General features: G+C 39.9%; 1 protein-coding gene across 5 annotated transcripts in view; it reads right to left on the bottom strand.

Moving 5' to 3' along the window:
- Positions 1-14,492, bottom strand: part of GON4L (gon-4 like) — an 84,040-nt gene that overhangs the window by 57,364 nt on the left and 12,184 nt on the right. For 4 of the 5 annotated variants that reach the window (XM_047784351.1, XM_047784353.1, XM_047784355.1 and 1 more), the window contains 6 exons: positions 5,868-6,061; positions 5,065-5,139; positions 4,837-4,887; positions 2,311-2,361; positions 1,907-2,002; positions 658-777 (listed from right to left, as the gene is read on the bottom strand). In XM_047784351.1, the coding sequence (XP_047640307.1) occupies positions 658-777; positions 1,907-2,002; positions 2,311-2,361; positions 4,837-4,887; positions 5,065-5,139; positions 5,868-6,061 (587 nt within the window). Of the gene's footprint in view, positions 1-657; positions 778-1,906; positions 2,003-2,310; positions 2,362-4,836; positions 4,888-5,064; positions 5,140-5,867; positions 6,062-14,492 lie in introns of those variants that run through there. The other variant, XM_047784354.1, reaches the window with a different exon arrangement.

The following is a 14,492-nucleotide window of genomic DNA, read 5'->3' as shown; positions in this document are numbered from 1 at the left end:
ATGCTATAAGCTGCGGGGGTGGCCCTAAAAAGGAAAAAAAAAAAGAGAGAGAGAGAGAGAGAGAGAGGGTAGAAGCAACTCTGCCAGTCACTCATATTCTTCCCCTTAATAAGAACTCCAGGGGGAGGGGGAGGGAGTGGGATAGATCAGGAATTTGGGGTTAATAGATACAAACTATTGCCTTTGGAATGGATAAGCAATGAGATCCTGCTGTATAGCACTGGCAACTATGTCTAGTCACTTATGATGGAGCATGATGATGTGAGAAAAAAGAATGTATACATGTATGTGTAATTGGGTCACCTTGCTGTACAGTAGAAAATTGACAGAACACTGTAAACCAGCTATAATGGAAAAAATAAAAATCATTATAAAGGGGAAAAAAAAAAAGAAAAAGAACTCAGAAATCTCTCCCTGTCACAGAGTTCCAGTTTTCTCTTGACTGGTCACTGACTTAAAGGATTTTGAAATTTAAATGATCATAACTAGTCACAAATACCAGGAAAGATAATGGCATAATTACTATTTCTTGAATCATGGTTAACAAGGGTGACAGCTCAGAATCACCAAGGATAAATGATCTACTTATTTACGCAGCTAAATAATCTACTTATACAGCTATCTCTAACTTATCTCTTCGGTGTGATAGGGATTTACCTCTGATAATATGCCACTCTCCTCATCTGTTTCAGTCATCTCAGAAGACTGCCTCAATCTGGATTTCTTTGCCCCTCGTGGAGACGACGCAGTGCTTTCAACATCACTTTCCAATAAACTCTATAAAAGAAGTCCAGTTCACGTTCATATTTATGCCTCTACTTCATTCCATTGAGTTCGAAGTATCTCAGAAGAATGAATCACAAAGTATCACTAAATTAGTCAGAGTAAGAGAATAAAATTTAAACAGAAGCTTATTTTTCTGAAGGTAGGAAAAGGGAACAGATCGCTATCCTCATCAGCGTTGTAAACTTTATAAAACCGTAAGGCATTGGTTTGGAACCCTTTAACAAACACGTCAAAGAACACATTAAGAAACAGAATGTTACAAAAAAGAAAAGAAATAGAATATTACATAAATATGAAAATGAACAAACTATAGTTACAAGCAACTGTATAAATGAATCTCAAATGACTTGTGTTGAACCAAGAAAAGAAAAGGGCACACCAAAGAATACACACACTATGGTTCTATTTACATAAGGTTCAGACAGCAAAAAAAAACTGAACATAGTGTAGAGGGCTGCATATTTAGATGCTGTACCTATAAAGATAAGCAAGGAAGTAATTATCAAGAAGTCCAGGAGCTCCCGTAGTGGCGCGGTGGTTAACGAATCTGACTAGGAACCATGAGGTTGCGGGTTCGATCCCTGGCCTTGCTCAGTGGGTTAACTGTGGCTCTGGCATAGGCCGGCAGCCACAGTTCCGATTAGACCCCTAGCCTGGGAACCTCCATATGCCGCGGGAGCGGCCCAAGAAATGACAAAAAAAAAAAAAAAGAAGAAGAAGAAGTCAAGGTAGGAGCTATCTACAGGGGAAGAGAAGTGATTGTGATTAGGAAGGGCACGGAACAGGTGTCTGGCAACATTATGTTTAACCACTTTGAGGGAAGTTTCAGGAGAATTAGCTTCATAATTATTTAAACTGTATACTTTCATTTTTATTTTATGCCCAGTTCTATATCTTATATATGTGTTACATTCCACAACATAAAACATGAAAAAAATCCAGGGAGCATGAAGAGGACAAAACACCTCACATTCTTGGATTTATGTGAAGAAGTGAGTAGAAAAAAAGAACTGTGTTTCAACCCTCTGTATTAAACAGGTAACACTACTAAGGAAGAAAAGTACACTCTGCCAATTTGTTTCTGTATTACCAACTAACACTCACATGGGTAACCACTGACCTCTTCAGCAGTCTCATCTTCTTCTTCATCATCTGGCTGGTACTCTTCATCTGAGGAATCATCGTCTTCGAGGTGGATATCCACAAACTGAGGAGGCTACATAAATACGATTATAGAAAAAAAATGAAATAATAGAAAACACAAATCATATGTATTTGGAAAATAAGGGGAAGAAAATAGAGCAGAACAAAAAAATCCTAAGAGCACAACAAGCAGCTAAAGCAAGTAATAAGAGACAGGAGTTAAAGAGACCCCTAGCATGAAAGTCAGACCTAAAAGTAATGGAATGGGAAAAACCAAAGCTAGAATGAAAATAAAAACATAGGTCCAAAAAATATTAACAAATAGAAGGGTTTCAAAATTGATGAGGTCTTTTCTGGAAAAGATGCCTCTTCGAGGTTTACCTTAATTTCATTGGCCTTCTTAATTGGTGAAATATTCCATGTTGGAATTACCTATCAATAAAGAACAGGAATAATTAAGTTAGCTGAAACCGACTTTCAATTTTATTTCTTCTTTGCTACCACCAAAAGCCATCAGACTAACATGTAGCTGCAGTGATCTAGAGGCACTGAACTACATCCTCAAATATTTGTCAAAGTTTGACAGAAGAAAAGGTGACAAGAATATATTTCCAACTTCGGCATTTCTGCTTAAACCTAGTAAGACTCTGTATTACCCATAGATGGAGAAAGTGTCTATCTTACCTACTTCACATCACAGTTTGGGTTCACATGGAATAATGAATGTGTAAACTATTTGTCTTTGTATCTTTCTTTTCTTTTTTTGGACATGATAGCAGCATATGGGAATTCCCAAGCCAGAGATCGAACCCAAGCCATAGCAGTGACCCGAGCCACTACAGTAGCAATGCCGAATCACTAACCAGCTGAGCCACTAAGGAATTCCAATGTGAAAACTATATGTAAACTAATAACATATGATATCACTTATATGTGAAATCTAAAACATGGCACAAAATGAACCTATCTACAAAACAAAAACAGACTCAGAGACACAGAGAATAGATTTGTGGTTGCCAAGGGGGAAGGAGGAGGGAGTGGGATGGACTGGGAGTTTGGGGTCAGTAGATGCAAACTATCACATTTAGAATGGATAAAAAATAAGGTCCCACGGTATAGCACAGGGAACTATATCCAACCTCAAGGATAAACCATAATGGAATATTAATAAAAAGAATGTACATTGGGAGTTCCCGTTGTGGCACAGTGGTTAACGAATCTGACTAGGAACCATGAGATTGCAGGTTCGATCAGTGGGTTAAGGATCCAGCGTTGCCGTGAGCTATGGTGTCGGTCGCAGATGCAGCTCAGATCCAGTGTTGCTCTGGCTCCAGCGTAAGCCAGCGGCTATAGCTCTGATTAGACCCCTAGCCTAGGAACCTCCATATGCCCGGGGAGCGGCCCTAGAAAAGGCAAAAAGACAAAAAAAAAAAAAAAGAATGTACATATATATGTATGACTGAGTCACTCTGCTGTACAGCAAAAATTGGCATAATGCTGTAAATCACCCATATTTTAATAAAAAAATAAAAAATAAAAATATTTGTAGGCGTTCCCATTGTGGTTCAGTGGGTTAAGAACCCGACTGGTATCCATTAGGCTATAAATTCAATCCTTTGGGTTAAGGATCTGGGATTGCCACAAGCCGTGGTGTAGGTTGCAGATGCAGCTCGGATCCAGTGTTGCTGTGGCTGTGACATAGGTCACAAGCTCCAATTGACCTCTAGCCTGGGAACTTCCACATGCCATGGTGCAAACCCACAAAAAAATTTTTTAAAAATAAATAAATAAAAACTATTTGTAAACTACAATAGTACACACACCTAGGATATTATAGATGATAGCAGCCTTCTGCTATCTGCTATTGACATTGGTATTTTTTTAAGTCAATGACATAAATCCACATAAGTATGCCTCCAAAACGACAGCCATGAAAAATTCTTAGGAAAGAATTTAGGGGTGAAGTGTCAACAATGTGCTATCTTATTTTGTTTTGGCCATGCCCAGGACATGCAAAAGCTTCCAGGCTAGAAATTGAACCTGTACCACAACAGCAACCCAAGCCTCTGCAGTGACAATGCCAGATCCTTAACCTGCTGAGCCACAAGAGAACTCCCAAGAATGTGCATGTTTTGGAGTTCCGACTGTGGTGCAGCGGGTTAAGGGTCTGGCATTGCCTCAGCTGAGGCACAGGTCGCAGCAGCATCTCGGATTCAATCCCTGACCTGGAAACTTCCATTTGTTATGCGTGCAGCTGAAACAGAAAAAAAAAAGAACGTGCTTTTTTTTTTTGGTCTTTTTAAGGCCGCACCTACAGCATATGGAAATTCCCAGGCTAGGAGTCAAATTGAAAATGTAGCTGCAGGCCTACACCACAGCCACAGCCACAGCAGATCTGACCCATGTCTGTGACCTACACCACAGCTCACCACTGAGTGAGGCCAGGGATCGAACTCACATCCTCATGGGTACTAGTGGGGCTCTTTACCACCAGGCCACGACAGGAACTCCAAGAGGGTGCATTTTTAATAAGCACTCCTGTGGATCCCCATACCAGGATAATCTTGATGTAAGTGGTCCCTAGAACACAATTTGAAATATTCTAAACTCTTGGCCACATGTCTCACAACATGAATAGAACTGTCCTCCGTCATTGCTTTCAACCATTACAAATGATTATCCACCTAGCACTTCCAAAAAAAAACAATGAAAATTTTTAAGAAAACTACACTAATGATTTGATATATTCCATTTCTACATGTCTATTTGCTTTTACAAATATTTTCTTTAAGGAGGCAAAGCCAGATGATAATAAGTCTTTCCTGTATTTTTTCCCTACAGATAACCTGGAATTAGCTATTATTAACGAAGTTAAATAGACGATAAAGAAAAAAACAGAACACCTACCACTCCTTTTTCCACCACTTCCTTTAGTTTAGAGCGTGTCATTTTAGGCTCCTAAAAAGGGAAAATGAGAAGAAGAAAAGCGTCAATAAAAATCAAGTGATTCTTGAGTTGTGAGATGCTAGCTTTGCCCCCATCTGTCAAATTATTTACAAAATCTCAAGAGACCTCCTATACTTGGCCAGTTTACAGGTAGCTCTGTTCCATGACACTGAAAGAATAACTACTCACAAACATGGGCATATCCTCCGTCTCACTGATGGCTGCTTTCATCATAGCTACCACATGTTCATTTGTGATTACTTCCTGGAGAAAGATGAAATTTCGCTTTATGCAAGAAAGATGTGTCATCTAGATAATACTCATCTCTCTGTAACTCTGCTAGATAAATGGAGAGGATAAATGAGAGCTAGATACTCAAATGGCTTCAGACTAGGGGAAAGTAAGGCAACAGAAAGCAAAGAAGCAAATTTTGGGGAGAAGCACACAGCTTTCAACAATGCAGCAGCAAAATGGCCAATCTCATTAGCTGCTACTAAGAACAGGAATGGCTCACCTTAAAAAAATTCTCATGTAACTATCTGCTTAAGAGAAACAGCAATAAGCAACAAAGGCTTTGTAAATAGCTGTAATGCTACATATCAAAGAAGACTATTTGCACACATGCAAAGCACTGTAAACTGTTAACTGGGCATCTTTTTAGACCTATCAACCCACAAGAGTAAATCCACTACAAACATTATCATCTTCCATTTTTATCTTCAAATCTGCTAAACAATACAATAAACAATCAAATCAATATAAGGAAGCAAAGTAACAGCTTTCTTCCCAATTAAGTTCTTTCACATGTGTTCACATGTCAAACTTATGCTGAGTGCAAAGAAAAAGCTATCCTGAAAGGTAAAATATTTCGCCAGAGGGAAGTCACCAAATTAGTAATTCACACACCAAGGCCCAAGAGTTTCCTGGGTATGTTTATATGCTTCCCATGCAAAAGTTCCACTCTCGTTACACAGCTGCCCAGTCTTACTCACATGAAGGATGTTTCGAACGTTGACAGCTGTTAGGTTGTGCTGCTTGGCACCGTCCTCTAAGGTGCGGTCAAGCATGTCATCCAGCTTCAGGTCACAAGCCAAAGTCCCTTCTTCTTGACCCCTTCCATCTCTTTTCCTCTTGGTACCCTTTTTCTTTTTTCGCCTTTTCTCATTTTCTTCATTGTCTTGCTCTTCTACAAATAAACCAAGAACATCATCAGAATCTCTATAAGGCAGCAGCTCCCAGAATTCAACCCAAACAGCCAATGTAAAAGAAAAGCAAGCTGCCAGCTGTCTGGCCCTGGACAGAGGTAATGATGGATGTGGTAATAACATGTAACATTCACTGAATAGTCATTTTCTGTCAGGCATTCTTCTACACACTTTACACATATTAATTCACTTACTCCTCATACCAACCCTATGACATAGGGACCATTATTTTTCCCACTGCATAGAGGCAGAAACATGAAGAAACTTTCCCAAGAGCTAGTCATGACAGCGCCATGTTTTGAAGCCAAGTACTCTAGCTCTCGAACCTGCTGTCTTAATTATCACTCTATACTGCCAAGATAATATATCAGAAACCCTGGGCTATGTTCCAGAACTTCCACATGCTGTGGGTCTCGTAAAAAAATAAATAAATAAAATTGGAGCACCCATTGTGGCTCAGCAGTAACAAACTCAACTAGTATTCATGAGGATTCAGGTTCGATTCCTGGCTCTGCTCAGTGAGTTAAGGATCCGGCATGACCATGAGCTATGGTGCAGGTCGCAGATGCAGCTCGGATCTGGCATTGCTGTGGCTGTTGTGTACATCAGCAACTGCAACTCTGATTCGACCCCTAGCCTGGGAACTTCCATATGCCAAAGGTGTGACCCGAAAAAAAGGCAAATAAATAAATATAAAATATAGGCTGAAAAAAATTTAACCCCAATACAAATACAATAAAGACAAATATTTAAGAATAATTTAGGAGTTCCTGTTGTACCTCAGCAGGCTAAAGACCTGACGTTGTCTCTGTGATGATGCAGTTTTGACCCCTGGCCTCACTCAGTGGGTTACGGCCCTGGCACTGCCACAAGCTGCATGCGGTATAGGCTGCAGATGCAGCTCAGATCTGGTGTTGCTGTGGCTGTGGCACAGGCTGCTGTTCCAACTCTGATTCAACCCCTGGCCCAGGAACTTCCATATGCCACAGGTGCAACCATCAAAAGAAAGAAAGCAACTTTTTAAAAAATTTGAAATAACTGCAAAGAAACCTTACCATAAAATTAAAATGGAAATAACAAAATTCACTGCAGAAAATATTTTCTTACAGAAAAATCAATCACCAGAGTTAGCATAATCCCATTGAGAATGGGTAGCTTATTAAACAGGAATCAAAGTAATCACTGTGGGGTTAAACCATTCCATCTAATTACATCTCCCTAAATCACATCACACACATTTCTTCTCTGACTTCTAATTTTATTTTTTTTGGCTGCACCCACAGCATGCGGAAGTTCCTGGGCCAGCCATAAAACTAACGCCACAGCAGTAACCAGGGCCACAACAGAGACAATGCTGGATCTTTAACCCATTGAGCCACCAGAGAACTCCTTGATTTCTGATTTTAATGCTGAGTTTATTAGGAACGTAGGTCTATAAGGAAAATCTAATACACTCTAATACATTGCATAGATGGTGCAAGAAAGAAAAGATAATTCAACTATTTCTTATTCTGTTTTAAAACTAATCCTTTCTCTTACTTTTAAAATATTAGGGAGTTCCCATCCTGGTGCAGTGGAAACAAACCTGACTAGTATCCAAGAGGATGTAGGTTTGATCCCTGGCCTCGATCAGTGGGTTGAGGATCCAGTATTGCTATGAGCTGTGGTGTAGGCCCAGTGGCTATAGCTCCAATTTAATCCCTAGCCCAAGAGCCTCCATATGCCACAAGTGTGGTCCTGAAAAATAAATACATAAATAAAGAGAAAAATAAATAAATAAATAAAGTAAAATATTAGGATATCACTGACCCTAAGAATTCTAAAGAGTTGAAGTTGAAAAATTAAAACAGCGAAGTTCCCGTCTTGGCTCAGTGGTTAACGAACCTGACTAGGAACGATGAGGTTGGGAGTTCCTGTTGTGATTCAGTGGTAACAAAGCCAACTAGGATCCATGAGGATGTGGGATCAATCCCTGGCCTCACTCAGTGGGTTAAGGATCCAGCGTTGCTGTGAGCTGTGGAGTAGGTCGCAGACGTGGCTCAGATCCCACATAGCTGTGGCTGTGGCATAGGCTGGCAGCTTCAGCTCCGATTCGACCCCTAGCCTGGGAACCGCCATGTGCCTCAAGTGCGGCCTTAAAAAAGACAAAAAAATATATATATATTTTTTTAATTAAAAAAGGAAGACACTCTATAAAAATCAGACTAGAATAAAGCAGAAAATATAATTTTTCCTTCTATGACAAAGGTGAGAGAATTAGCTAAAAACAAGATTCTCATTGAGAAGCAGATTTAATGATTTAAGAAACAAACTGAAAGTAAGATGCACTGTAAATGTGATTTAAAGTGGATAATGTCAATAAAAATGAGTGGGTTCATACAGATGTGACAAATTCATTTGAGTAATAAAAAATACATTAATAAAAATTAAAAATAAAAAAAAATAAAAAGCTATTGCCCCCTGATCAGCACTGGAGAGTTGTCCTTTTGGCAAGAGTCCGCCTTCTCCCAGGTTACCAGCCTCCTGAATAAAGCAACCTTACCTTTCTACCAATGCTTGTCTACCTGATTTAGGTAACACCCTGCTTTCCTTGGCCTTTTGTTTCAAACTATAAAGACAACTTCCTGAACAGAACATCTGCCCCAAGCACTTCATTCTGTTGCATATGAGTAAATAAAATAACCATCAATTCAAAAAAAAAAAAAAAATGAATGGGTTCAGGAGTTCCCACTGTGCCACAGCTACTGCAGCTGCTGTATAGGCTGCAGCTACAGCTGGGATTTAATCCCTGGCCTGAGAACATCCATATGCTGCAGGTGGGGCCAAAAAAAAAAAAAAAAAGGACGGGTCCTACAATATCTTAATCACCAAAGTTGTTCCGGTGTATGAAAACAGTTGCTTAAGAGCCAAGTCAAAAACACACCCAGGTAAGGCCAGAATAAAACTCCTAGAGGAAAACATAAGCAGAATACTCTCTGACATAAATTGCCAGTAATATCTTGTTTGAGCCACCTCCTAGAATAATGAAAACAAAACCAAAAATAAACCAATGGAACCAAATTAAACTTAAAAGCTTTTGCACAGCAAAGGAAACCATAAAAAAAAAGAAAAGACAACCCACAAAGTTCCTGCTGTGGCACAGTAGAAATGAAGCCGACTAGTATCCAGGAGGATGCAGGTTCAAACCATGGCCTCGCTCAGTGGGTTAAGGATCCAGTGTTTCTGTGAGCTGTGGTGTAGGTTGCAGATGTGGCTCAGATCTTGCATTGTTGTGGCTGTGATGTACGCCACCGGTGTGGCTCAGATTCAGTCCCTGGTGCGGGAACTTCCATAAGCCGTGGGTGCAGTCTACAAACAATAGATGATGAAGAGGGTAGTGGAGGAAGGGAACCCTCCTACACTGTTAGCGAGAATGTAAAATTGGTACAACCATTATGGAGGACAGTATGAAGGTTCGTTATAAAACTAAACAAAGAACTACCAAATGATCTAGCAATCTCACTCCTGGGCATATATCCAGAGAAAACCATAATTCTAAAAGATAACGTGCACCCCAATTTTCATTGCAGCACTAATAGCCAAGACGTGGAAGCAATATAAATGTCCATCAACAAAGGAATGGATAAAGACGTGGTAATATACACAATGGAATATTACTCAGCCATAAAAAGAATGAAATGATGACATGTGCAGCAACATGGATGGACCTAGAGATTATAATACTGAGTGAAGTAAGTCAGAGAAAGACAAATATCATATGATATATATGGAATCTAATAAAAAATTATACAAAAGAACTTATTTATAAAACAGAAACAAACTCATAGATTTCAAAACCAATCTTATGATTTCTACAGAAGAAACCACTGGGGGGAGGGAGGAATTGAGAGGGTGGGAACATAACAAATACACACTGCTGTCTAAAACAGATGATTAACAAGAACGTACTATGCAGCACAGGAAAATCTACTCAACAGTTTGTTATAAACTATACGGGAAAAAAGAATGGCTATGTTTATATGTATAACTGATCCACTTTGCTGCATACCCGAAACTAATATAACGTTGTAAGCCAATTATACTCCAATAAATTTTTTTTTTTTGGCTTTTTGCTATTTCTTGGGCCGCTCCCGCGGCATATGGAGGTTCCCAGGCTAGGGGTTGAATCGGAGCTGTGGCCGCCAGCCTACGCCAGAGCCACAGCAATGTGGGATCCGAGCCGCGTCTGCAACCTACACCACAGCTCACGGCAACACCGGATCTTTAACCCACTGAGCAAGGGCAGGGACCGAACCCGCAACCTCATGGTTCCTAGTCGGATTCGTTAACCACTGCGCCACGACGGGAACTCCAACTCCAATAAATTTTTTAAAAAAACCACATCCAGAACTTCTGTTTCTATAACAATGTATTTTTATGAGATGAAATCTTCCTGCAAAAGACAACTGTGACACTATATGAAACTATAAAATTGGAGTTCCCTCATGGCTCAGTAGGTTAAGGACCCAGTGTTGTCACTGCTGTAGCTCAGCTTACAGCTGTGGTACAGGCTGGTTCCCTGGTCCAGGAACTTCCACATGCCATGGGTATGACCAAGTTAAAGATACAAATAAAGGAGTTCCTGTTGTGGCGCAGTGGTTAACGAATTCGACTAGGAACCATGAGGTTGCAAGTTTGATTCCTGGCCTTGCTCAGTGGGTTGAGGATCCTGCGTTGCTGTGGCTCTGGTGTAGGCTGGTGGCTCAGCTCCGATTTGACCCCTAGCCTGGGGACCTCCATATGCCATAGGAGCGGCCCAAGAAAAGGCAAAAAGACCAAAAAAAAAAAAAAAAGAGACAAATAAAAAGAGGAGGAGTTCCCGTCGTGGCGCAGTGGTTAACAAATCCGACTAGGAACCAGGAGGTTGCGGGTTCGATCCCTGCCCTTGCTCAGTGGGTCAAGGTTCCGGCGTTGCCGTGAGCTGTGGTGTAGGTCGCAGACACAGCTCGGATCCCAAGTTGCTGTGACTCTGGCATAGGCTGGCAGCTACAGCTCCAATTAGACCCCTAGCCTGGGAACCTCCATATACCGCGGGAGCAGCCCAAGAAATGGCAAAAAAAAAAAAAGACAAAAAAAAGAGGAGCTCCCTAAAGTCACCTCTTTAAAAATCTTAAAGACATCCCAAATAAACATATTACAACAAAATAAACTTTATATCAACAAATTTGAAAATTTAGAGAAAATGTACAAATTCCTTGAAAAACACAACCTACCAAAACTGACACAAAAGAAACAGGATATCTAAATAATCCTGAAATCATTAAAGAATTTAATCTATAACTTAAAAGCTGCTGACAGAGAAGATTCCAAGCCTAGAAACAATTTAAAGAAATACCACTAGTCTTGGAGTTCCCGTCGTGGCTCAGTGGTTAATGAATCCGACTAGGAACCATGAGGTTGCAGGTTCGATCCCTGGCCTTGCTCAGTGGGTTAAGGATCCGGTGTTGCTGTGAGCTGTGGTGTAGGTTGCAGACGCGGCTCGGATCCCACATTGCTGTGGCTGTGGTGTAGGCCGGCGGCTACAGCTCCGATTCAACCCCTAGCCTGGGAACCTCCATATGCAGTGGATACAGCCTTAGAAAAGACAAAAAGACCAAAAAAAAAAAAAAAAAAAAGAAGGAAAAGAAATACCACTAGTCTTGTCCACACTCTTTCGGAGGATAGACAATGATGAAAAATTTCCCAATTCATTTTATAAGGTCATTATAACCCTGATACCAACACATGAAAAAGACATAAGAAAAAAAGTAAAATTAAAGCCCATAGATCCCATAAACAAAGACACAAAAACCTTAAACAATATATTAGGAAATGGAATCCAACAGTATACAGAAGATCTAATATAGCATGACCAAATAGGTTTATCCCAGATATTCAAGTTTAATATTTAAAAACCAATCAATATAGGTTAGTTATTGGGCATACCCCGAAAAAAGAGTTTTAAAACTGACAGAACTGAAAGGAAATATACACAAATCCACAATTAAAGTTGGAGATGTTAACATTCCTTTCTCAATAACCAAGAGAATGGCCAAAAAAAAAAAAAAAATCAGTAAAAATAGAGAAACCTGAACATTACTATCAACCAATTTGACCTAATAGACATTTATAGAACAGTGTACCTCAAAACAATAGAATATATATTCCGTTCAAATACACATGGAAGAGTTAGCAATAAAGATTACATTGGGGCCACAAAATAAACCTCAATAAGCATTAAAAGATTGGAATTCCCACTATGGTGCTACAGGATCAGTAGCAATGCTACAGCTCCAGGGTGCAGGTTCAATCCCCAGTCCAGCACAGTGGGTTAAAGGATCCAGCATTGCCACAGATGCAACATAAGTTGCAAATGCAGCTCAGATCAGATATATGGGCTGGGAACTCCATATGCTGCAGGGCAGCCAAAAAAAAAATTAAAGGTATGAAATCACAGAAAGTATGATGTGAACTCAAGGAAATTAAAATTTCTCTTTTTTTGTCTTTTTTTTTTCTTTTGTCTTTTAGGGCCGTACCCACAGCATATGGAGGTTCCCAGGCTAAGGGTCCAATCGGAACTGTAGTCATGGGCCTACGGCAGAGCCACAGCAACCTGGGATCCAAAACAAGTCTGCGACCTACACCACAGCTCACGGCAATGCCAGACCCTTAACCCAATGAGTGAGGCCAGGCATCAAACCCACAACCTCATGGTTCCTAGTCGGATTCATTTCCGCTGAGCCACAACAGGAACTCCCAGAATGATTAAGAGAAGGCTACAAATGACTAGTGTCAGGAATAAAAGAACAGACATCATTACAGATCCTACAGACAATAAAAAGATAAAAGAAGTTCTTCCTGTGGGAGGAAAGGATCCTCCAGGGCTGGGGGTATGGATCAAACATTCTGCAGCTGTGGCTCAGATTCAATCCCTAGCTCAGGAACTTTCATATTCCTTGGGTGTGGCCAGGAGAAAAAAAAAAGAAGACGATGACTACCTGATTTTAAGACTGTGTGATACTGATGAAAGGTTAAATATATAAATCAGTGGAACAGAAAAGAGTCCGGGAAAGACCCACACGAGTATGGCCAAGAAACTTTTTCACACAGATGCAAAGGTAACTGAACAGAGAAAGGAATCTTGTCAATACATAGTGCTGAAACAACTGGACATCCACAGGCAAAAAAAAGAATCTCAAATATACCTCCCACATTATACAAAAATTAACTGAAAATGGATCACATACACCTCAATGTAACATACAAAACTACAACTTCTAGGAGTTCCTGTCATGGTGCAATGGAAACGAATCCAACTGGGAACCATGAGGTTGTGGGTTCAATCCCTGGCCTCGCTCAGTGGGTTAAGGATCCAGAATTGCCGTGAGCTGTGGTGTAGGTTGCAGACACGGCTCGGATCTGGCATTGCTGTGGCTCTGGCACAGACCGGCAGCAGCATCTCCAATTAGATAGACCCCTAGCCTGGGCACCTCCTTATGCTGCCAGTGCAGCCCTAAAAGGTCAAAAGACAAAAAATAAATAAATAAATAAAACCACAACTTCTAGAAAAAAAGAGAAAAAAAAACCTCTGGCCTTGGATCCAGCAAAGGTTCCTTGATACACTACGAGAGCATAATCCATAAAAGTAAAACCTAAAGTAGCTCCCCAAGGTGAATGTTGAAACAATCTGAGCAAACTACATAATGATAATATTGCACTATAACTCAAACAATAAAATAAATATCCATAAATCCATACTCATGTAAAAACTGAATAAATGAGTGAGAAAGGACTGCTCTTCTTTACAGAAAAATTCATTAATGAATGCAGAAGGGACAAGAGAAATAAAAAAATCACCATGAGAACAACACAGTAATAATTGTTGCAGGTGATCCATGAACAGAGGCTAAAATTAGTGGGGAAAAATTTGAGGAGAAACAGGATATAGGATTAGTTTCAAAGTATCTCCTGCAGAATATGTAGTAATTAAAAAAAAAAAAGCAAACAACAGAATGAAAAAAGATCCACAAATGGCCAATAAATACATGAAAATATGCTCTATATCATTATTCATTAATGAAATGCAAGCTAAAACCATAAGGCAATACACCTAATAGAACAGATAGAATTAAAGGATGGATGGAAAGGATGTGGATCAATTGAAAATCTCATACATTCCTTTTGGGAATGTAAAATGGTACAGCTACTCTGGAAAACAGCTTAGCAGTTCCAAATAAAGTTAAATATACATCTCTTGTAAGTCCTGGCAATGCCACTCCTAGCTTTTTACTCAAGAAAAATGAAATTATGTCTATCAAAGAACTACATGTGAAGGTTCAGCAGCTTTAGTCATAACAGGCAAAAACTAGAAGCAATCCAAGTGTCCATCACCCG

Source organism: Phacochoerus africanus, chromosome 6 (genome assembly GCF_016906955.1).
Source record: "Phacochoerus africanus isolate WHEZ1 chromosome 6, ROS_Pafr_v1, whole genome shotgun sequence".
Classification (NCBI taxonomy): domain Eukaryota; kingdom Metazoa; phylum Chordata; class Mammalia; order Artiodactyla; family Suidae; genus Phacochoerus; species Phacochoerus africanus.
Note: the sequence above shows the minus strand (reverse complement) of the source record. Positions and strands in the feature narration are given on the sequence as shown.